This window comes from Manis pentadactyla, chromosome 4 (genome assembly GCF_030020395.1).
Source record: "Manis pentadactyla isolate mManPen7 chromosome 4, mManPen7.hap1, whole genome shotgun sequence".
NCBI classification, from domain to species: domain Eukaryota; kingdom Metazoa; phylum Chordata; class Mammalia; order Pholidota; family Manidae; genus Manis; species Manis pentadactyla.
The window spans coordinates 135,197,729-135,221,434 of NC_080022.1; the positions used below are offsets into that span (position 1 = coordinate 135,197,729).

A 23,706-nucleotide genomic window follows, 5' to 3' on the forward strand; every position below is an offset into this window, starting at 1 on the left:
AGACTGCGGGGGACAAGGACACTGGGCTATTCTACCAGGCACATCCCACCCATGTACTTTGCCCCCTGACAAGTTCCAGAAAAGTCTCCCTTCACTAGGTCATGAGGAATAAAATTTACTGCAAGTGAAAGCATTTTTATAAAGCTCTTCATTAGCTAGTCTCTCTTTGCCTTGCATGTTGATAAAGGCACTGCAATTGAAATAGTCTCCCTGATCTTGGGAACGGAGGTTGGGCTGACCCTAAGTGAAAAGAATGTACCTTCAGGAGCAAAATAATTTTTCACAAATGGCAGTGGAGTGGCCGTGGTCATCAAACCACTGGAGATTCCTCATCATACACGGATCTCTGAATTTTTCTATTAATCATGGGCTCCCCAGAATGAAACTGGAAGCAACTGTGGCACACTATTTCTACCACCACCCCCTATTGCTTTCACTGTAGCAGCTGGAAGAGATAATTTACCAGCCTCCTTTGCAGTCACCACATAATATATTTCTGGCCAACAAGCTATTTATTGGGTACTTCTAGAAAAGTTTCTGCTTTTCATGATAAACGAGGCAGAGGCACTTGGGAGCCATCTTGCAATCATAAAGGAAATGTCAAGAGAAGCATAGAGACGCCAATCCAGATCTCTAGTGCTGCTCAGTTTCTGAACAAACCAGCTGCCTTCTGATTTCTTGTTATGTGAGAGAAAATAGGTCCCTATTGTTGTGCCATTATTGACTGTTTTTTTTCATTATTTGCAGCCAAAACACATAATGAACTGATCTAGAAACCTGTAAGGACTTATTTGATTTACTTTTCTTTGTTGAATTATATGAAATTAGTATTTTCGTAGGTTAAAATGATTGACTATCAGCAGTTTTGCATCATCCAAACTAAATAAGAACAATCTCGGTCTATAGATGTGTGTCGATTGGTATGCTCTTGAGAGCAATTAACAGAACTTTTAACTCAGTGCATTAGGGAAGGAGACCTATTAGCCCATGTAAGAAAAGTGCTGAAATAGGTGTCCAGAGGCTCAACAATGTCATCGAGGTATCAGGTTCTCCCTAGGTTTCTCTTCTCCCTCCTGCAATGTCAGTTTCATTCTCAGGCTGCTCCCTTAAGGAGCACCACGAGCTGCAAGGTGGGCTTCATCCTTCCTTGTCCACTTACAGTGAAGAAAAGTTTTTCTTTTGTCCAGCATTCTGGGCAGGAATCTTAAGTTCCCACAAGTGGCCAACTTAGGCCATATGCTTATCCTTGAACTAGAGATCCTGATTTTGGAATAAAGTGTTGGCTCGTGGAAACCAATCAAGAGTCCAATTCTGGACCTGGGATGGGGTTAGCTTTCCTCTCAGACCTAAAAAATTTTAGGTGCCTTCAGGAAGTGGGAATCACTGGGAGAATGGACACTGGCTAAGTAACCACAGTGGTCACTACTGTAGGTCTCCATCAAGCTAGGGATTTGGGGTTGGAAGCAACAGAAACTGACTACACAGACAGGTGGTTCCCCAAAGCGAGTTAGGGTGTTATTGGAAGAAAAAGGAAGGTTGCTGGACTGGGCAATATTTACAAATATTCACTAATTATTTAACTGAAGGTCCCAAAATGTCTTTATTTAACCCAATAACAAAATTTGTATTTGGAAAGAGCAGAGAAGAAGGGAGTATGTCAGGAAGGAGAAAAGTAAGGGTCAGTCCAAACAAAGCAGCCATTGTCAGGAGACCTGCAGAGAAAGGTCGGCTTGTGGAAAATTCTAGCTAGGAATGTGATTGAAATTCTTTAAAGAACAAAATAGTAATCTTATGAAAATAAACACACATGGAAATAAACAATGTAACAGAAAAGAGACCAGAAATAAATCCACTTAAAATATTAAGGGTAGCATTTTTTCCCTGCTAATATATTAGGAGAAATAGTACCATACACATACTTAAGCTTACATTTTCCAACAATGTCTACAATCAGCTTACATCTGTATCGGCTAGCAATAGTTGCATGACTTTTTCTTTTCTTTCCTTTATCTTTTGACCCCTTCACTCATTTCTATCACACACACCCCACCACCACCACCACTGCATCCATAAGCTTGGTTTTTTGTTTTTAGATTTCACGTATAATTGAGATCATACAGATTTTGTCTTTCTCTGTCAAACACTTTGCTTACCATTGAGAAAATTAATAAAAAGAAACATCTCTAACATGGCAGGAGGAGCTCTCTGCCACCACTGCTCAATTACAGACCCCAGGAGAAGAAAGGGTCACCACACAAGTTGGACTGCTACCCCGCAGGTGGAAGTAAGAGTTTCTGTCTCCCCTGGCAAACAGCCCAGCCAATGGAAAACCATTACCCATGGGACTCCAAGTTTATGCCAATGGACTTTTTTGCCTAGAACTCCCCTCCAAACTTGGCCCTTTTCCTCTATAAAACAGGGTTTTCCTCTCCTTTCCAACATGCATGTGGGTCCCCCATAGCTTGCTTGTCTCAAATTGCAATTCTCTGTTGTTCCTGAATAACTCATTTTTCCTGGTAAAATAACTGTCAACATATTTTTAAAGTTAACAGCGTAATGCCTTCTAGGTCCATCCATGTGTCGCAAAGGGCAAAACTTCCTTCTTTTTTATGGCTGGGTAGTAATCCATTGTGTGTGTGTGTGTGTGTGTGTGTGTGTGTGTGTGTGTGTGATAGATGATAGATAGATAGATAGATAGATAGATAGATAGATAGATAGATAGATGGATGATAGATCGATAGATATCCCATATCTTCTTTATCCATTCGTCCATGGATTGACACTTAGGTTATCTCCATTTCTTGGCTATTGTAGGTAACGTTACAATAAACGTGAGGTGCATATGTCCTTTTTAGTGTTTTCATTTTCTTCAGATATATACCTGGAGGTGGAATTGCTAGACAGTTCTATTCTTAATTTTTTGAGGAACTTCCATACTGTTTTCCATAATGGCTGTATCAATTTACATTCCCACCAACAGTGCACAAGGGTTCTGTTTTCTCCACATCGTCACCAACACTTGTTATTTCTTGTCTTTTTGATAACAGGTGTGAGGTGATATCTCATTGTGGTTTTGATTTGCATTTCCCTTATGATTAATGACGTTAAGCATCTTCTCATGTACCCTTTTGCCATCTGTATATCCTGTTTGGAAAAACGTCTAACAGATATGCCCATTTTTAAATCAGGTTGTTTGTTGTTTTGCTATTGAGTTACATGAGTTCTTTACGTATTTTGGATATTAACCCCTTAGCAGATATGTGATTTGCAAATATTTCCTCCCATTCAGTAGGTTGTCTTTTCACATTGTTGATTGTTTCCTTTGCTGTGCAGAAGTTTTTTCAGTTTGATGTAGTCCCACTGGTTTATTTTTGCTTTTGTTGTCAAAAAATTGTTGTTGTCAAAAACCTATGTCGAGCTTACTGCCTATGTTTTCTTCAGGGAATTATATGGTTTCATGTATTATATCCAAATCTTCTATCAATTTTGAGTTACGTTTTGTGTATGGTTTAAAATGGCTGTCCAGTTTCATTCTTTTGCATGCAGCTAACTTTCATACACATTTTTTACTGAGACACTGTCCTTTCCGCATTGTATGTTCTTGGCTTCTTTGTGGTACATTAATCGACCTATCTGTGTGGGTTTATATCTGGGCTTTCTATTCTGTCCCATTGATCTATGTATCTGTTTTTATTCCAACATCATACTGTTTGATTACTGTAGCTCTGTCATACAAGGCACTTGATGCTCTAGCTTTGTTCTTTCTCAAGATTGCTTTTGATAGAAAAAAAAAGATTGCTTTGGCTGTTTGTGGTCTTTTGTGGCTCCATACAAATTTGTTCTATTTCTATGAAAAATACCATTGGAATTTGGATGAACATTACATTAAATCTGTAGATTGGTTTGGGTACATTTGCATTTAAATTCTGCCGAGAAAGGGTTAGTTTAACAAATGATGCTGGTGTAACTGACTCTCCATCAGAAAGAAAACAAAGTTAGACCCTAGTTCATACATACACAAGGATAAATTCCAGATATTCCAAAGATTTACATTTTAAAGAAAAAAGATATGAGAACGTTTGCGGGAGAAGGAAAACTTTCCTAAGGCAGAACCCCAGCGTTGTTGGGGCTAGCATTTCACATCTTCCATTGGGCTCCCACGAGCTACGTCATGGGAACCTAGCCAATGAGAAGTGGACATGGGCGACGCGTTCAGCCAATGGGGTCAGGGCGGGAGATTTGAAAGGGCCCCGGCGGGGGCGCGGCTAGGCGAGTTCAGTCGTTTGCCGGCGGCCAGGAAGGTTCCTGTGCCACGGGCTCCAGGTGAGCTGCCTTTTCGTGGGCCTAGCGCCGGGAGAGGGCAGGTGATCAAGCAGTTGGGGGTCCGTTGTGCGGGCCAACTTGCACCCTGCCGGGCTGCCGGGCATTCAAAAAATAGACAGAGGGTCCTGGAAAGAGGTGGGGCTGGTAGCAGGGCGGGGGCAGCGAGGCGAGCGCCCGGGTGCACCCTGATGGGCTCAGCGACTTGACCAGCTCCCTTTCATCATCACCCAAGGCAAGCACTTCCGGCTACTGTCCAACCTCTCCCTCTCTCGCTCCTTTTTTCTGCTTCTTACCGCTCTATTTTCCTTCTGTGCCCAGCTCTCCCCCTTTCCCTCTAGGATGACCCAGAAGGAGAATGCCTATCCATGGCCCTACGGCCGGCAGACGGTAAGGGTTTTCCCGCTTCCCCTCCCCCGGAGCTGCGTGGCGAGTTCCTGCTTGGAGATTTGAGGTCCTGCAGAGGGCGATAATTTCCTGTTTTGCCCCAGCGTATGGGCCCCCAGAGTTTGCTGGCAGAATCCCGTCTGGCCATTTGCACCCACATCCTTCCAAGTATTGCCAACTTGAATACTTGTGAGGACCACTGCAGAGCTGAGCCTGTCTGTCACATACAAATGATATCTGGGACTGAATTGGCAGGGCTTGGCCTTAAGACAATGATTCCCAGCACTTGTCCTAAAAATTTGGCCAGGCAAGAAATAGAAATAGACTCTGGAAGGATTTAGATAAATTTGTAAGTCTAAAGATTCACGACAATTCTAAATTAATAATTTGGAATTTATTTTAATGACTGATGTGAGGTATGGTTCTAAACAGATTTATTCACCAGTTGTTTGAACACCATTCATTGAAGAGTCTTGCCTCTGATTGGAAATGCCACCTTTATGTATTAAATTCCCTTATGGGTGAATGAGTGTGGTGTTATGGACAGGACTGTAGAGGCTGGATACCTTCATGCCTGAGAATGTGTGGGCCAGAGCCAAATTGGTGAAATGTTAGGTGTTATGGTAAGTCCTTTGCTCCTTATCTTAGGCTGACAGGTTCCTTTTAGTATGGGGTAATGAGCAGATCTTGGGGCTGAGTAGCAAAACTGTGGTCTCAGGGTTCCTCTTTGAACTGGGAGTAGGCGGCTCTACAGTGAGTACTGAAATGCTGCTTGCAGCACATTCCAACTAGGTCACTGGCACAAAGGCACCCTCAGAGCTGTCTGCTGCTCCTTATCAGGCTCACTCTGGCCTAAACACCCTGCCCCAGAGAGTCCTCCAGAAGGAACTTGCCACGCCATCTGCACTTGTCCTCATGAGCCGCTCCAATGCCCAGCCCACAGGTAACTGGGACAAATGGGAGAGGGTTGACCTAAGGGGACTAGAGTCTGGGGAGGGTACAGGGCTGAAAATATCACTGGAGGTTGCAACCTACCTGCTCTCTCCTTAGCTACTCCAGGCCAGAAGCTGGTGGAGAACAATAGTGGGACAACCAACTTGTTAATGTAAGTACCTAAGCCGTGGGGTGGCAAGAGAGGAGGTGGGTGAGTGAACCTGTGGGAAATGAGGGAGGTAGAAGTTATGAGGAGTAGGGATGCAGGCAAGAAAGCCTGACCCATCCTCAACTCCCTGGGAAGAGAAGCAGGGCTGAGGGTAGGATGGGTGAGGGTACAGGAAAGAGTCAAGAGCAAACACCTCAGATAGATCAGCTGGTCCTCAGCTGCCTTCCCCCAAACCCTTTCCAATCAGGCGGTTCTTCACACTTGACGACTTTGAGATTGGGCGTCCTCTGGGCAAAGGCAAGTTTGGAAATGTGTACTTGGCTCGGGAGAAGAAAACCCATTTCATCGTGGCACTCAAGGTCCTCTTCAAATCTCAGATAGAGAAGGAAGGTGTGGAGCACCAGCTGCGCAGGGAGATTGAAATCCAGGCCCATCTGCAGTACGAGTCACCAGCCTCTGAGCTGGAGCCCCTCCGCTCCCTCCCCCTAGCTCCCCTTTCAACCCCACCCCACCCAGACTCTTCTCTGCAGCCCTGCTGAGCTCTCCCAACGTGGCCACAGCCTTGTATCCAGAGACCTGCCTCCAGATCCCCCTTACCACAGCCAGGCCTAGCCCATGTCTGTCCCCAGGTTGCCCCATATGGGACCTGTCATCTTTCCTATTTCCTTAGGCTAGGATGCAACCTGAGTCCTCTGTCTCTTCTCTAGGCATCCCAACATCTTGCGTCTCTACAACTATTTCTATGACCGGCGGAGGATCTACCTGATTCTGGAGTATGCCCCCCGAGGGGAGCTCTACAAGGAGCTGCAGAAGAGCCGCACTTTTGATGAACAGCGAACAGCCACGGTCAGGTTGGGTGGGCACCAGGGGCACTGGCAGGGGGCCTGAGACTGGGGATTCAGTGCTGCAGCTTCTTGTCTGACTGCCCGTCATTGGCCCTGCCAGATCATGGAGGAGTTGGCAGATGCTCTGATTTACTGCCATGGGAAGAAGGTGATTCACAGAGACATAAAGCCAGAGAATCTGCTCTTGGGGCTCCAGGGAGAGCTGAAGATTGCCGACTTTGGCTGGTCTGTGCACGCCCCCTCCCTGAGGTATGGTGGATCAGGTAGCCAGCCCTGGGTGTGAGGCTGGAGCCTTCAAAATAGTACCACTCCAGATCTTGTTAGCCAGAGACATTTGGGTTTGTCCTCTTGTAAATACAGACATGGCAGTATCTATACAAAAGTAGAAGACTCACAGTTTTGTCACTCAGATCTCCTACTCAGTATATTGAGACCCTCTTGCCATGTCACTGAGAAAACTCCCACATCATCTGTAGTGACCTCATAGTGTTGCATAGTAGAGATGTCATGCTTGATGGACATTTGAATTGTCCCCAATTTTTCTTGTAATTCTAAGATGAACATTGGCCTTGTATCTGATTATTTTCAGATACAAGCCTCTGTGTCAAAATACTGGGGCGATGTGTAAGCCCCTCTCTAGGACTTTTTTTTTATATCTTCACCCTACCGATCCCCCAAAGGGCCTGTCACTGTTGCATCCTGGGGCCTCAGGGCTCTCTGTCAGGCAGCAGGGAAAAGAGAGAGGGTCTGCATCTGGGATCTCTGCCCACTCCTGCCACCCCACCTAGGAGGAAGACGATGTGTGGCACCCTGGACTACCTTCCCCCAGAGATGATTGAGGGGCACACACACAATGAGAAAGTGGATCTGTGGTGCATCGGGGTGCTCTGCTACGAGCTGCTGGTGGGAAACCCGCCCTTCGAGAGTGCTTCACACAATGAGACATATCGGCGCATTGTCAAGGTGGGAGGGCCAGGGCTTTATGCTGGGCTGGCTGCAGAAGCCAGGGGCTGGGAGTTGCGGCGCCCTCCACAATTCTCCAAACAGATTTAGGCAGTCAAAGCAGCAGCAGCTAACGGGCCCTTTCTCTGCTCTGCAGGTGGACCTGAAGTTCCCTTCTTCTGTGCCTACAGGAGCCCAGGACCTCATCTCCAGGCTGCTCAAACATAACCCCTCAGAACGCCTGCCCCTGGCCCAGGTCTCAGCCCACCCTTGGGTCCAGGCCCACTCTCGGAGGGTGCTGCCTCCCTCTGCCCTTCAGTCTGTCCCCTGAATTCTCCCTGTCATTTATTCAGTTGCGTCTGTGTTTGTCTAGTTGGAAGGTGGGGTCCCTGGCCTGTTCTCTTATCTGTCTTCTACCTCCTTTTTATTTAATAAAAGCTGAAGCATTTTATACTGATGAGTGTAGATAATTTACAGGCAGACTTTGCTACGGAGGAAGCTGTCTTCTGTGGGAGAAGGCTGGGGATTGTTAGTGCTGAGTACCGGATGGGCACTACCTCACTGCTTCTGCTAGCCCCCGGTCAGCATCCAGTCACCCCCAAACTCTTCCTTCCCCTGCTCTGACTCAGGGCCTGGGGGTGGTGGGGACCTCTGCTCCACTCTGCTGAGGACCCAACCATCTCTGCCCACCTTCTGCTTCTCGCTCTCAATTGTCTGATCTCTAGTCATTCCCTCTCCTAGTTCAGTCCCTGCCTACCTTGGAGCAACTGATCATGGCTGTACCCTAGAAGTTGTCTTTTTTGTTTGTTTTACTGCTCTGATCAGGAGATAGTATGGGAGTGAACAAAAGCAGTACTGATGGTGTCTTGTACCTGACTTAAGATTTCACTATTAAATATGATGCTTCCTGTAGGTTTACCCCATTTACAGATAAGTAAACAGACTCAGAGGGGTGACATTATCTGCTAAAAGTCAAACAATTAGTAAGTGGGAGAGCCCAATTTCAAACTCAAAGTGCACATTCTAGGTATAACGATGCCTTTCCATAGCACACAGACTGATATGTGTATATATATCACAGAATTGGAACACGAATTCGTTTTTTCTTTTGCTGTGTATAGTCAAACAAAAAGTCCTTTATCAAGTTAAGGAAGGCCTATTCCTGCCTTGCTAAGGTTTTGTATCATGAATAGGTGTTATCAAATGCGCTTTCTGTATCATTTATTTGTTCTTTTAATCAGATGTGAAGTACATCAATAAATTTTATTACTTTTATTTCAGTTATTCATGCTGCATTTGATTCCTAGAGCTTGCCGTAACAAACTACCACAAACTTGGTGGTTTAAAACAATAGAAGTTTATTCTGACAGTTCTGAAGGTCTAAAATCAAGGAGTCCTCAGGGCCATATTCCCTTCAAGGCTCTACGGGAAAGTCCTTCCTTGCTTTTCCGGCTGCAGGCAGCTCTATGCATTCCTTGGCTTGCAGCTGCCTAACTCCAATTTCTGCTTCTGTCTTCAGATAGCTTTCCCCTCTTCTCTGTTTCTGCTCTGTATTTTACAAGAACACAAGTCATTTGATTAAGGCCCACCCATATAATCCAGGATGAGCTCAAGATCCTTAATTACATCTATGAAGACACTTCAAGAAAATTTCACATTCAAAGGCTCCAGAGGTTAGGACATAGACATACCTTTTTGGGGGCCACCAGGCAATCCACTACACATGCCCAGAGATTCAAATGATGTTATATGGCTTTTTCTTTCAAAGCGGTTTGCTCATTTCTGTCTCCCCAGAAACATCCTTTCAAATGTTTTTGCCGTTTTGTTTTGTTTTTAGTTAATTGCCATTTATTTCCAAATCATATGCTTCTATTGCTACTTCACAGGTCTGCAGTTTTAGGCGTTGCCTATTATTTTCCTGCTATAAAATGTAACAATTTCACTCTCACCCTGTCACCACACACATGTACATTTTCTATTCCTGTAACCTCCTGATGTAGTTACTCTATCATAATTTTTTCATTTGACAAAAGTTATTGGGTGCCTTTGATATTCAGGATACTGTTCTAGAGGCTACAGTAAAGTAGTGAATAAAATACTGTGTTCATGGATCTTGCAAATCTAGAAGATCAATATCCAGTGTTTATATCATGACCATGAGATGCTAGCCACGCTCACTCATGTGGCACTCTGTTATTTTCTTGTACAACTTTGTCCTTGAAGCCAGTAGTCTTGTGTCATTTACTCAGTCCCCTAGCACAAATCACTATCTCCAAATTCTCTGCCAGTCTGAGCACTTAAAGCTATCAACATCTATGAAAGTGTCACTTCATTGGGTCCCACAAGCCTGATAGGGAGTATATTTTATTATTCAGGTCTCAATATTCCTTAATTACCATTATGATTTCTCTCTGATCCAGAAGTATTTCAAAGGTGTTTTTAAAATTCCAAACACATGGGCTTTCCCCTGCTTGTGTTCTGCCCTCAGTTCTTTTTAGCCCTCACTGCCAAGCCTCACACAAATGCCCTGTGATTGAAAGTCCTGATCTTCCTTAGACCCCAGGCTCCACTTCCACAGGGACTGGATTTCACCCTTGCATTATCTCTCAGAAATTTTTTTTAATTTACACAAATTAAATTAGTTTATTAGCTTATATGAGTAGGTGAAGTTCCACTTTTCCAATTATACTGATATCAAAGGCTATCATCAAATGACCAGAAAAGACAAGTGTTGGTGAGGGTGTGGAGAAAAGGGAACCTTTGTGTGCTATTGGTGGGGCTGTACACTGGTACACCCACTATGGAAAACAGTATGAAAGTTCCTCAAAAAGTTAAAAATAGAACTACCATATGATCCAGCAATTCCGCTTCTGGTATTCCAAAGGAAATGAAAACATGAACATGATACGATACCTTCATCCCCATATTCACTGCAGCATTATTTGCAATAGCCAAGATATGGAAATAACCTAAGAGCCTGTTGATGGAAGAATGGATAAAGATGTGATACACATATACAATGGAATATTACTTGGCCATAAAAAAGAAGGAAATCTTGCCATTTGTGACAACATGGATGGACCTGGAGGGCATTATACTAAGTGAAATAAGTCAGACAGAGAAACACCAGTACCACTTGATCTTATATGTGGAATCTTAAAAAACAAACAAAAAAACAAGTTCATAGAGAACAGATAGGTGGTTGCCAGAAGTGAGGGGTGGGGTATGGGAGAAATGTGTGAAGCGGGTCAAAAGGTAAAAAATGAATAAATAAAACGAAAATAAATAAAAATATAGTCTCATTCCAGGAGGGATTTAAAGTAGTCTACAAGAAAAGAAAAGGAAAAAATATAAAAGTGGGAATACATTCCTTACCACACACTTATTAGAATGGCTAAAAACAGCAAGACAGGAACTAAAGGGTTTGACTAGGTTTTCCAAAGGAGTAGAAAATGGAATTCCTAACAAGAAGACAAATTCCCATACAAGCAAATGTACTTCAAGCAAGTAGCTTTCTAAATTTGGAAGAAGTTGAAAGGAAAGATGGTGGGATAGCCCTTTGGAGAAAGCCACATTCTCCCAGACCCCTATACCTGCTGAGCTTTGCAGTGTTACAAACACTCTCTGGTCTTGACTGTGGAATGATTCTATTTTAATAAGAGTTTTATGCTTTGCATACTTCAGCTGATCACGTGGGTGAACTGATAGTTGGAAGAGCTTTACTGGTTCTACAGACTGTTTCCTAATGATGAGCCTTAAAACAAAACTGAGTATCATGATTTGATTTGACCAACCCACTGAATACAGTGAAACTAGTTCAAGTCTTCCTGAGATGACTGGATGTGTGGCAGCCATTTTGTGCCCATGAAGAAAGCTGAAGTGAAAACAAACGTGCATAACGATGGAGAGTCTGGGTCCTCAATGATTTTCTTGAGCTGCTAAATGAACTAACCCTGTAGTCCTTGGCCATTTTTCTATTGTGTCCTTCTCTAATTTACTTAGAAGGTCAAGGAATATTAACAATTTGTCATATACTTTGCCAATATTTTTTTCCTTTCTGCAATTTGTCTTTTAACAAAGCTTAGAATGGCTCTTCTATGCTGAGGTTTTCCAGTTTTATGTCGTCAGGTCTATCTATTTATTTTATGGTATCTAATTTTCAGTCTTTAAAAAACCTTCATCATCCTAAGCTTATTTTAAAAATACACCCCTGTTTTCTTTCAATATATTTTCTGATTTTTCATTAAAATTGTGATCAAAATGGATTCTTTTTTTTTTTATGTAAGGAATGAATTGTTTTTATGTTTGTGTTGTGATACAAATAGCTGGGGTCTTATAATGTTTACATAAATTGATTTGAGATACCACCATTTTCTTCATGTACTAATTCACATATACAGAAATTGCATAGTTTGCAACCAAAAATATGCATATTCATGAGGTAACAGGGAAAATGTGGTTTTCTTGTTTTTAACAAGGCATTTGTCTCTGATTACAGTAAAACTCAGCTTTCTCTAGCTCCCTGCTCTGTGTAGTACAGTCCTCTTTGATCAAAATGTTTTTATAAAATATTGAAAAGAGTATCCCAAAGCCTCATGAAAAGAGTGTGCACATGTGTGAAACTATGAATGATATCAGACCACCAAATGCGACCAATAGTAGCTGACACTGATAGGCAAATAGAGTGAGCTACCACTTCCCAGCAGCCTGAAGGGGAGACCTATAGTGCAAGAAGTGGTAAACTTTATCCATAAAAGTCAGGGAGGTAAATAATTAAGGTTTTGCAGGCCATATGGCCTTTGTTGGAACTACTTAACTCTGCCATTGTAGGGTGAGAGCAACCATAGACAGTACATAAGTGAGTGAATGTGGCTGTATTTTAAAAAAAAACTTTATGAACATTGAAATTTGGATTTCATTTAATTATATGAATCTTCATATTCTTTAGATTATTTATCAGCCGTTTAAAAATGTAAAAGCTGTTCTTAGCTCGCAGGACATACAGAAAATGGGTGATGAGCCAGATTTGGCCTATGGCTGTATAATTTGCTAACTGCTAATGTAGGGGACAATGTGTTCTCTCTCCCACAGCCCTTTTCTCCTGCATCAGATTGCAGCTTCTTGAGTTTGGAGGGAACTGGCTCACCTCTAGCTCCAGGAAGAGCATAGTTGTTTTAAACTAATACACTAATTTTATCACCTTGATGGAATGATTGCTTCTGGATTCCTAGTCCTAAGTCAATCAGACATGTTATTACCCTGACCCATGTGAATAAATTGGGCATGTGAACCAGTTTAGGCCAATGAGATATAAAGAGAGATTAACTGGGGCTTTTGGGAAAGATGTATCCTATTTTTCTGTGATGTGTTAATGGAATCTATTCCTTTCTCCCCTTCTAGTGGGTGCAGGAGTGTATCAGCCAGGGTTCCTGGTTGTGTGCAACAGAAAACAATTTGGGTTCATTTAAGCAGAAAAGACCTTATTATCCTTACTATAAGTATCCTAGGTAATGCACAGAATTAAGTGTCAGGAATCTCTAGAAGGTCCAGTCTACACAGCCAGGAAAATATTCCACTGCAGAGGTGGTCCAGTAGTCCATGGCAGAGCCTGAGTCATGTACTAAGGAAGCTGGGAAAGGGACTGGCTGCTTTTAAAGCTTTTGCAGTGGGAGATGAGCTCTGTCTGATGAGGACGGAGAGTCCTCAAACATTGGGATTCAGATCCCGAGTGGCTGAAAAAGAATGCCAAATAACCCCTGCTACGGACAGAATGTTTTTGTCCTTCCAAAATCCAGATGTTGAAGTCCTAATCCCCAATGTGATGGTATTTGGAGATGGGGCTTCTGGAGGTAATTAGGTTTAGATGAGTTCATGAGGGTAGGGTCTTCATGATAGGATTAGTGCCTTTACAAGAAAAGGTGGAGAGCTAGTTCTCTTCACCATGTGAGAATGCACGGAGAAGATGGCCATCTGCAAGCCCAGAAAAGGGTCTTCACCAGAAACCAAATCAGCTGGCACCCCTCTCCAGAACTGTGAGAAATAAATGTCTGATCTTTAAGTCTCCCAGTTTATGGTATTTTGTTATAACAGCCCAAGCAGACTAATCCAACCCCCAATGAGTGACAAATGACATAGCCATTCTGCCACCATGAGGAAACCCGCTTGTGATAAACCTGCCCCTACAGACAGAAGCCAGGTTCTTCCTGACAGCCTTAGGGCACTGGATCCAGGCTTCTCTGTTGCACACTCTGTCTTGAGACCATTATTGCATGACACAATCAATTCCCTTGTTTTTTTGTTGGTTCAACTTGTGTTTTGTTACTTGCTGAACAAAGAGCATCTCTTCAGTTCCCAAAAGATGGAGAGAAGCTTAGAGTAGACCACTGGCCTCATTGTGTTTTAGTCAGAAGTCTGGGTGAAACTGACAAACACATCCTGAATGTATTCAAGTCAAGGAGGGGAAATTAATGGTTTGGGGCTATTTACTTAATAAATACATACTAAGCATCTACTATATGCTAGGCATATACTGTTCTAAGCACTGAGGATGCAGATGAGAAGTAAACAGACAAAAAGCCTTATCGTCATGGAACTTACACGAGCAAGTAAGCTAATATATGGTATGTCAGATGGCAGTAAGTGCTGTGGGGAATTGCTGGGGAAAGTGACTGCAATTGTAAACAGGTTGTCAGGGCAGGCCTCATTGAAAAGGTAATACCTGAATAAGGATCTGAAGTAGAGAAAGGAAGGAGGAATATCTAAGTAGAAAATGTTCTTAGTAGACTCAGCCTAAAAAAAAAAACTAGAGCAAGTGTAAATCCCTGAAGAGGAAGTATGTCTGTCCTGTCAAGAACAGTGAGGAGGCCAGTATGGCTCCAGTAGGACCAGTGAGGTAGAGAGAAGGAATAGATGACATTAGAATGTCCCCAGGACCCTGATCTTCATGTAGAGTCACTCATTTATTGAATATTTTACCTTGTGGGAAAATCACGAGCCATCCTTTAATAAGCAAAGAGACTTTCAAACATGGAGGGGGCAGGAGGCAGAGAACAGAGTGCGAGAAGCACAGGAAAGCCCTTCAGTCCGCTTCGCTGTCCACAGTGAGTCACTCACTGCAGTCCAGCTGCTAGGTCTGTTAGCCAAGGACGGTGGAACGAACTACTCTGCTAATTGCGGCTTCTTCCGTCCTGATCAACTAACTAGGCGTAGTTCAATCCTGATGGTCCATGCAGGGTATGGAACTACTTCCATCCCGAGAACCGTTCTAGGAACCCCACAGGTGGGTCCCGTTTAGTGTATTTGCTAAGCAACAATTGTGGGCGGAGTCTAAACCCCTACCAGCGAGGACTCCAGTATTTCAGGACCTTCATCTTTAAGATCCGCACCCACGACATCTTGAAAGGGCGGGGCGACAAGCGCAGCTGTCACCTCCTTCTTTCCACCCTGCTAGCTCTCACGCGTGTTCTGCTGTTCAGTCACAGCTTTTCTTCCGGGACTTCCTCGTCTCTTCGACCAATCAAAGTGCTCTTCCTGTCCTTACTATTGTCAGTCCGCTGCCAATCGGCGCGCCTCTACCAACGCCCCTTAAAGGCGCAGCCAACGCCTCCCCCGAGCGAACCAATTCCTCGGTTCTTACCCCCAACTGCAGTATGGAGTCGTCCCGGGGGCGGCCTGCGCCCGAAGCGGACCTACTGGCTCCGGGGAAACAACAAGCCACGATCTTCAGCGGAGGCCTGGGACGAATGCCCTCTGAACCGCCCTCAGGCCTCCGGGTGTCCGAGGAGGAAGAGGCCGAGAACGTTGCGGGCACGATCCGCCACCCCAGGGACTCCCTGAAGACTTTGAGATGCAGCTCCGACCACCGGCCGGAACTAGAAGCTTGGGAGGACAAGCCCGGCTGTGGAGGAACGCCGTCTGGGGCGGGGAGCCTCCGGGGGACGCCGGGTCCCAAGCACGACCCACACGTGTCCTCCCGGCGCAAGGACCCTGAGCCGCCAGAGGACAAGCCTTCATCCGAGAGGGTCTGCCGTCTTGGGGGCTCGGGAGGCGGCGGGATGGATATTGAGCGGGAGGAGGAAGACGACGGGGACGCGGCGGCGGCCGGCAGGGCTGGCCGCTCGATCTCCACCCGCCTTCAGGACAGCCGCAGCCTGGATGGGCTGAGCGGGGCGTGTGGCGGCGCCGGGTTGGCAGCCAGTGCTGAGTCTGGCGCCGGCGGCGGGCGCCGCGCCACCATCTCCAGCCCCCTGGAACTCGAGGGCACCGTGAGCCGCCATGGCGACCTCACCCACTTTGTCGCCAACAACCTGCAACTGAAGATCCGTCTGAGCGGCACCCCTCAACCCCCGCCCCCCGCCCTTGCGCGGTCGTGTTCAGCGCCCGCACCCACTCCTGCCATCCCCCCTATCGACCCCGACGTGCTTCGGGACTTGGAGCGGCTAAGTCGGGAGCTGGGCGGCAGGGTGGACCGTCTACTTCGTGGGCTAGGTGGCGCGGTGCAGGAGCTGACAGCTCTGAGCGTGGGCTGCATTCAGACCTACCGCGATGCTGTGGACTCCCTAGGCGAAGCCGTGGACATGAGCATCAAGGGCATGTACACCCTGCTGGCGCGCTGTGAGGAGCTGGAGCGGGCTCTGCAGCCAGTTCAGGGGCTGGCGCGCCAAGTCCGGGATATCCGACGCACCCTGGAAGTGTTGGAGGCCCTGTGCAAGTGACCGGGAGGGCAGGAGAGGTCTGGCCAGGCCAGGGCCCGGAAAGATCCTAAGGACTCTTCAAGGAACCCTGGTGGGAACTGCCTGCTGAGGGGAGGTGTATATGTTGGAAGCTGTCCCAGAAGCATTTAGCATGCCCACGACCACTCGCTGGGCCTTATGCAGGTGTACATGGGGAAGTTATAAAGGTTCTCCTGGTGGGAGGGAATGATGTTCTGCTTCTGCTGGCCATCTGTAGCTACCCTGTTCTCCAACTCTTCCCTAGGTAGAGCACCATTTCTGGGAATCCAGGGCTTTAGGTCTCAGCTTGGGAGACATGACTACCATATGTGGTAGAGAAAGGAGAACAGAGGAGGCCCTAAACCCCCACTGTGGCCACCCTGACTCCAGTGGTCACATGTCAGGTGCAAGGGGCTGTCAGATCTCTAGTGGTCCTTGGCCATACACCAGGCAGATAAAGATGCACAGCTGCAGGTGCATAACCTCCTGTTTCTGCCCTCTGGCGCCCTACCATTCCCCCACCCAGAACCGGGGTGGAGCTAGAAGGAATGCATTGCATGGTAGAGGGGGTGAGTTGGGAGGGGTCTTACTGTTCTCAGGGTTCAAGGAGAATTGCTGCTGGTTTTGAAGCCCACCTGTTGTGGAGTGTTCTAATCAGTTTTGGCTTTCTGAGTTTTTGTGGAATTAAAAGTGCTGCTGCTGCTGAGGCTGAGCCTGTGTCTGTCTGGGGTTGCAGGGATTCATGAGCCAAAGTAGTGGGAACGGGGTAGGTTTTCATGGAGTTCTGTTAGGGCTGGTGCTGGGAGTGGGGTGGAGGTCCCAGGCTACATGGGAAAGGATATGGTTCCTTCTCTTAGGCAGCAGATCTGAGGGGAAGTGCAAAACAGAGGTAGGGGCTCAGAGATCCAGTAAAAGCAGAAATGGAAGAAAGTTGCACCGGAAAAGAAAGGGAAAGGACCATCTCAGATCCTGAAGTGGAAGGCAGAGAGTGGGAGAATTGGACAACTTGGCTATAGAGGAAAACTGGAAACATTTTGCTTGCTCCATTCCTGACTCCATTCCCACACGTTCCTGATCAATGCCATATGAACAGTTTGAGACAGTCTTTGTTCCAACCCCTGTCAGGCTTGTGTTTACAGTTCACATAGGAAGTTCCAGGATCCCCGTTACCATCAGCTTTAGGAACACAGATTACAGAAAGAGCTCCAGTTTTATAAAAACTTCCTCCCCAAAGACACTACCACTTCAGACTGGATTTTAACAAGTTCTCTTTTGGGTATGAAAATTTCTAGGTGAAAAATGTTGCTTTACGAAACTATGATGCAAGTTTTGAAAAACACTCCCTTTGGCCCGTACGGGGCTCGAACCCGCGACCTTGGCGTTATTAGCACCACGCTCTAACCAGCTGAGCTAACCGGCCATCTGGACACAAAAATGGTTCTGTATGAAAATTAATGATTAGAGAGCTCTTGAAATTTAAAGATGGGTGAAATTACTTTGAGAGGCTTGGAAAAAATATGAAAACTTAATCACTGATTATTTCGTGAGGTAAAAACCAATCCGCAGTACTGCCCGTACTTAGGGTCAAGTCCAGGCGAAAATGTGGGGAACAAGATCGTAAAAGTCCAGGGGCTCAACCGGAAATGGAAAACACCACTTCATTGTCATTGGTAGACTCCTGGAGAGATGATGGATCGAACCTCGGGAAATCATGGGCGGTGGATACTTGAGAGTTAGAAACTCTTCGCAAAAGCAGACGCAGCTACCGAGGCACCGCTGGGAGTCGAACCCAGGATCTCCTGTTTACTAGACAGGCGCTTTAACCAACTAAGCCACAGCGCCTACAGTGGATACTTTGCACCTTCTTTCCTTGGCCAGATCAGCTCTAGGGGTCGTATGTCTCCTTCCTAACCAATTTTTGGTTCTACTGGAAAATACTCAAGTCACAGGTAATAGTAAACGAAGGAACGACACGGAAACTGATTCAGGATATACTAAACGTGGGAAGCTTGTTTTAGAGTTACAAAACTGGACACAGACCTCAATTACTAATCGACGAGGATGGGATTCGAACCCACGCGTGCAGAGCACAATGGATTAGCAGTCCATCGCCTTAACCACTCGGCCACCTCGTCTACGCAAAACAAGTCTGTAGTATTCTCTCTGGGTCCTTAACTCTCTCTCGTGCTGCTATGATTCACCCACGTCGAGCATGTTTCGAAGATCCTGCGCAGACATCACGAAGTAGACTCTCAAGGGGGCTGACCGACCTAGAAAGATTTCCATCTGCGCAAGCGCGTGACCCTCCTCCCTCTGGACTGAACGATTGCTAGTGTGCACCACTCCTCAGGAGCCCCTCTACGGCCCAGATTCACCTGAATCTACCGCAAAAGCTATCACGCCATCGTTGGACTCGTGACTAACACCAGGAACCCTCACTTTCAGTGCCTCAGAGATGCCTGTTCCCTGACCCGAACGCTGAGGATAGTGTTGAGAATAAAAAATATATAGATAAAAGTAAGCAGCTGTAGAGAAAACGAGCTGACCCCGACGTGATTTGAACACGCAACCTTCTGATCTGGAGTCAGACGCGCTACCGTTGCGCCACGAGGTCGGCCGACCGCGAGCCTGGACATGTCTCTGAATGGCCACTTGGTTGCTAGGCGACCAGGGTCCTGGCGATCAAGGTTTGAGTCTTTTGGCCTTCTTGAACTTCGAAAAATCCCGCAGTTTGGTGCATGCGCTCTCCCACTTGCCTCAAGGGATTTGCAGGGGCCGCTGCAACCCGCAGGGCAGCGGCTTTAAGAGCCTTTGGCTCAGTGGTCCCTCCAACCTCGACCCCGGTGTCCAGCCGACGACCATGTGGCCATGAGCTGGTAGTTACCTACGGGACCCAGAGCTCACAGCCGGACGGGGACGGACTTGTGCACTAACAGATGGAAGGACGGATAACAGGTCGAAAGTGATGGAGCCAGGTGAGAGCCCGGGGCACCTCAAGGGGTGAGATTAGCTCCTCCAGCTAATAAGCTAATAAACTCCACCCTAGCTTCACATTATGGTCCTTCGGGGCTTTGCAGATAGCCCTGGGTTCAAAGATTATGATTTTTAAAAACCAGCGTAAACTACATCCAATGAAATACATAGATCTTAAGTGTATGTTTCAATGAGTTTTGAGAAATGCAACCTACAGCCCTTTCAAGATATAGGACATTTCATCTTCCCAAAAAATTCTTTATGCCGCTTCCCAATCGATCCCTTCCACTCCCTTTCCAGAGGCACCCACTGTTCTGATATCGATCACTATAAACATCAGTATTTTTTTTAAAGCTCCCCAGATGAGACAGAGTGGGAGCTTCTAAAGAGGGATACCATAAGCTGGCAGAGACTCGCATTTGACGAGTTCAGCAGGCCGATATGGAGATCATGCTGTCTCTCTCTCCATCCCTTTCAAGCCATATGTCTGCACATTCTACGCTGTGGCTCTCCTGAAAGTTATCAGGGACCACAGACATGTCAAAGCCCGCCAAGGCACCGAGGCTTCTCAGGCCTACCCTTAACTGACTCAAGGCAACGTCTTTAAGAGCCTTTTTCTCCCTTGGTTGTCAGGCCTTTCATCTGCTGGCCTTCCTCTAGCTCCCACCCTCCAACCTCAGGCTCTTTCTGTGTCCTTTTCCCTCAGAGTTCTATCTTCTCTCCTCAGGCTACGCACCTGTCCTGGAGTTGGCCCTCACCTGTGTGCTGAGGGCTCCTAAATCTCACTTCCACCTCTGGACTCAGAAGTCCCCTGCCTGCTGGACACCTTCACCTGACCCTGTCATCCTTCCTTTCTAGTCCCGGTGAGTGGCCACGCTAAGGCTGGGGACTCATCTTGACTGTTCTCTCTCCCTCACTTTCCATTTCCAGTTACCAAGTCCTGTCAGTTCCATTTCCATAATTCTCCTGTCAGTCCTCATTCCCCATTCCCATTGCCATCCCCCCAGTCTCTCTCACTGGATTTTTGTAACACACTCCTCTCTTATCTCTCTGCCTCCAGAATAGTCAAAGAGAATTATCTTTTTTAAAATGCAAACATGATTCCAGCATGATGTGGCTTAAAATCAGTGCCCCATCACCTTTGGGATTAAGTCTTAATTTATTGGTTGGGCCCCTAAAGTCAAGTGCCCTTTAAGCATGTGGGTTCTGGAAATTGCCAGGGTTCACATACAAACTTTGCTACTTACTAGTTGTGTAACTTGGGCTAGTTATTGAAACTCCCCATGTCTCGATGTTCCCATATTTAAAAGAGTAAAAATTATAATAGACAACTATTAGTTTACTTACTACATACTATAGATAAAGTGCTCAGGGCCTGATTGGTGGTAATCACTTAATTATTATAGTGCTATTAATATCTAGTCTTTGCGTGATTCTTTAGCCCTACCTTCTCATCTCCCCTGTGACAACCATGTTGACTCATTTACAGTTGCCTAAACTCATCTTGGTGCCACTGTCCCTGGTATTGCCTGATGGTCTTCCCAATCCTTCCTACCTGGCTGACCCCTACGTACCCCTCAAGAAACAATTGGGAAGCTCCCTCCTCCCCATTTCTACCCCCATCTGGAGGAGGAGGAGGCCCTTCCTTTGTCTCTTCCAAGATAAAACTTAAAATACTACCTTTTACTTGTTTCATTGATTGTTTTCCTCACTACACTGCGTTACTCAAGAGTAGGAAATATGTATTCCTTGCACCCAGTACAATTTCTGGAATATAGTGTATATTCAGTAAGCACTTGTGAAATTAATCAGGGATAGCTTTAGCAAAAGCCCTAGAGTGGGCAAAAGCATGCCTTGTAGAGGAAGGAGACATTTCAGTAACTGAAAAGCATGGAGTCAGGTGGAAAATTTTGCTAGAAAGGGAACTTGGGTCGATGAATATAGTACCAGGGAGCAAGGACTTGATCTCTAGGCTCAGAGAGGTTCTACAGCAGGTGTGAAGTATGATTAATCCAATGTCATCATCCAGAGTGCTCTGATGTTTAAATCTCCTCCATTCATCCCACCAGTTTCCAAATTTTAGAAACCACTATTTAGTCTATCCAAAGCTGCATTGTTTAATATGCTAGCTGCTAAGGTGGCTATTCCATAAGGGGCTATTCAAACTAAATTAATTTTTATAATTCAGTTCTTCAGTCCCGCTAGCCACATTTCAAGTGTTCAGTAGCCACATGGAGCTAGTTGGCTACCATATTGGACAGAGCCCAAATGAAATATTTCCATCATCATAGAAAATTCTATTGGACAGGGGTTCTGAGCTAGAGGATGGAAGCTGGTGGCCTGAGGCCTGTGTGCTGTTGGCGTCAGGATTGTTTTTTTTCCTTCTCATTTTTAAGTTGGATGCTAACATTTATAATTGGAATAAGAATCTGGATTTCTGGCCTCTTTTATAACTAAAACAAAAACAAAAAAAAATACCCAGGAATCTAGCAACACTGGACCCTCACTCCCTCAAGACAATTACCTGAAGCTGAGTAGTTGTTGCACGTCTCCTCACTACATCCCCCTAACTCCTACACAGACTTTAGAATGGACTTGGGTTCTCCTGGGCTTTGTTTTGATTTTTCCCCTGTCCTCAAGGAACTTAGTTTATTTGTTGCATTCATTTGCTGTGTTCTAGTGGGAGAGACATAGTAAATGAACAAAGTAACGAATCAAATTATTACAGACCATAATAAGGACTAGTAAGAGGCAAGGGACTATGGTGATTAAGAGCTCAGATTCTCAAGTCAACCTGGGTTTGAAAGCCTAGTTTGATCAACTACAGGATCTGTGCCCTCAGACAGTAAATGTGTTTCTCTGTGCCTCAGTTTCCTTATGTGTCTAAATACCACTGAACTGAATTGTGTACTTTAAAATGGTTAATTTTATGTTGTGTGAATTTCACATAGAAAAGAAACAACTCAGGAGGCAACTTGAAGAGGCTCCCAGGGGCCTAAACTTGAGACAATTTGAGCATCAAAAGGAATAGCAACTGCAGTGGTAGGAGAAGCACAAAAAATGTTAAAATTCACGAGTTCACAATACTAAAAACAATTCATTAATCATTTTTGGAGGATGCTAGGAACCAACTCATTATTCGGAAAACTGGTAAATCATGGGGAAGAAAATCACACAATTATCCATACTTTCCTGTATGACCTTATAGCTCATGGTAAACAACTGGTTGATGAGGGTACAAGAATCCCAGGCGATAAATGCATAAAGACTGATAGAATTAGGATATCCCCATTTTGCAACCCCTCATGAAATAATAGAGCTAGGCAGTGATGATCACTTAAACCGGTAAATGACCATCTGGTGGGGCACTTCATAGATTAACTCAGTCTGACTACACCTGAGCCCACAGCTCAGCTTTAACACCAGAAAAAGAGAGACAAACAGGCATTGTGGGCCTCTTGGTGTGATGGAGTAAAAAGTTCAAGCCACCATCCATGATGTATTTTTACCAGAAAATTGAATGTGAGACTGATTCACTAGATCTAACAACCAGTTTATAGGGAACACAGGGCACAGAGGAATGTATTAAATGACACACCAGAAATACAGCCCACAAACGGCCCAGAGACCTCAAAATATACGTTGCAAGAAAGTTAAACAAGGAGGAGGGGAGAGGGAGGAGGAACAATTTAAGATTAAAAGACACGTTAACTAAGTACAATGCTGTGTGGATCCTGTGATTTATTTGCATCCTGATTCAAACAAACAGTTTTATAGATTTATATCTATATCTATGTCTATATCTACATCTATATCTATATCTATATCTATACTATAGAGATTGGGCAATTTGAACAATTTGGTGATGGCTAGGTTTTGCTTTGCTTCAAAATAACTTAGTGGCGCTGGGAGGGACAGTATATTCGAAACAAGGTTGGCCACATGTTGGTAACAAAGCAGAATGGTCTTCAAAGGGATTCATTATACACTTTTCTTTATTTTTACATACGTTTGAACTTTTCCATGATAAAATTTGTTTTTCTAAGTTCTTTATGACCAGTCCAAATGTTAGGACATGTGGGTTCCAGCCCTGAAAGGAGTGCCTACCCCGCCTCCCGCCCCCCCCACTCCCTCAAGGGAAGGGCACCTGGTCACCAGCAGTACCTCCTACGGCCACAGGATGGTTCCAAAACTCACTTTTGTGAGACCTCTGCAGAGCAGGCTTCTGTGAACCAAGGTCGCGGAAAATGACAGGAAAGACCTAAATGTCTGCTTACTGTTTATTAATTCATAATGTGAAATGTGACCAACCACTTCTTACTATCTAGTAGGTCCTGTAGGCAGGAAGCCTATTATAAGTAGAATGCCCCAAACTTCCAGCTGCTGGAACCTAAAATCTAAGTCACCTTTTACTCCTTCCTTTTTC

The 23,706-nt window shown here is 45.2% G+C and overlaps 2 protein-coding genes and 4 non-coding genes across 10 annotated transcripts; 2 read left to right on the forward strand and 4 right to left on the reverse strand.

Moving 5' to 3' along the window:
• Nucleotides 1-4,258: 4,258 nt before the first annotated feature.
• AURKB (aurora kinase B) lies at nt 4,259-8,871 on the forward strand. 5 transcript variants are annotated; one of them, XM_036895876.2, is made up of 9 exons: nt 4,259-4,323; nt 4,662-4,710; nt 5,548-5,650; nt 5,758-5,812; nt 6,057-6,248; nt 6,517-6,655; nt 6,755-6,903; nt 7,443-7,617; nt 7,754-8,871. In XM_036895876.2, exons 2-9 carry the CDS (start codon nt 4,663-4,665, stop codon nt 7,925-7,927), a joined length of 1,035 nt encoding a protein of 344 aa, XP_036751771.1. In that variant the 5' UTR covers nt 4,259-4,323; nt 4,662; the 3' UTR covers nt 7,928-8,871. The 5 variants fall into 5 exon arrangements, with proteins under 5 accessions (XP_036751771.1, XP_057356888.1, XP_036751772.1 ...); XM_036895877.2 differs by having other exon boundaries at nt 4,294-4,323; nt 4,642-4,710; XM_057500905.1 differs by lacking the exon at nt 6,057-6,248 and having other exon boundaries at nt 4,291-4,323; nt 4,642-4,710.
• Nucleotides 8,872-15,029: 6,158 nt separating this feature from the next.
• BORCS6 (BLOC-1 related complex subunit 6) lies at nt 15,030-17,014 on the forward strand. Its single transcript, XM_036895875.2, has one exon. The coding sequence runs from the start codon at nt 15,246-15,248 to the stop codon at nt 16,308-16,310; it is 1,065 nt and encodes a 354-aa protein (XP_036751770.1). The 5' UTR covers nt 15,030-15,245; the 3' UTR covers nt 16,311-17,014.
• Nucleotides 17,015-17,653: 639 nt separating this feature from the next.
• TRNAI-AAU (transfer RNA isoleucine (anticodon AAU)) lies at nt 17,654-17,727 on the reverse strand. Its single transcript has one exon. It is a non-coding gene; the product is annotated as a tRNA-Ile (tRNA).
• A 348-nt stretch (nt 17,728-18,075) lies between these two features.
• On the reverse strand, nt 18,076-18,149 carry TRNAT-AGU (transfer RNA threonine (anticodon AGU)). Its single transcript has one exon. It is a non-coding gene; the product is annotated as a tRNA-Thr (tRNA).
• A 211-nt stretch (nt 18,150-18,360) lies between these two features.
• On the reverse strand, nt 18,361-18,442 carry TRNAS-GCU (transfer RNA serine (anticodon GCU)). The gene has a single exon. It is a non-coding gene; the product is annotated as a tRNA-Ser (tRNA).
• Nucleotides 18,443-18,849: 407 nt separating this feature from the next.
• TRNAW-CCA (transfer RNA tryptophan (anticodon CCA)) lies at nt 18,850-18,921 on the reverse strand. The gene has a single exon. It is a non-coding gene; the product is annotated as a tRNA-Trp (tRNA).
• Between the last annotated feature and the right edge of the window lie 4,785 nt (nt 18,922-23,706).

Excerpts from the sequence above, each read along its gene's own strand:
- BORCS6 (XM_036895875.2), top strand. The coding sequence starts at position 15,246 with ATGGAGTCGTCCCGGGGGCGGCCTGCGCCCGAAGCGGACCTACTGGCT.
- AURKB (XM_036895876.2), top strand. The coding sequence starts at position 4,663 with ATGACCCAGAAGGAGAATGCCTATCCATGGCCCTACGGCCGGCAGACG. Across the intron at positions 6,904-7,442 it reads GTGCACGCCCCCTCCCTGAG|GAGGAAGACGATGTGTGGCA; the intron begins GTATGGTGGATC and ends CACCCCACCTAG. Across the intron at positions 7,618-7,753 it reads CATATCGGCGCATTGTCAAG|GTGGACCTGAAGTTCCCTTC; the intron begins GTGGGAGGGCCA and ends TCTGCTCTGCAG.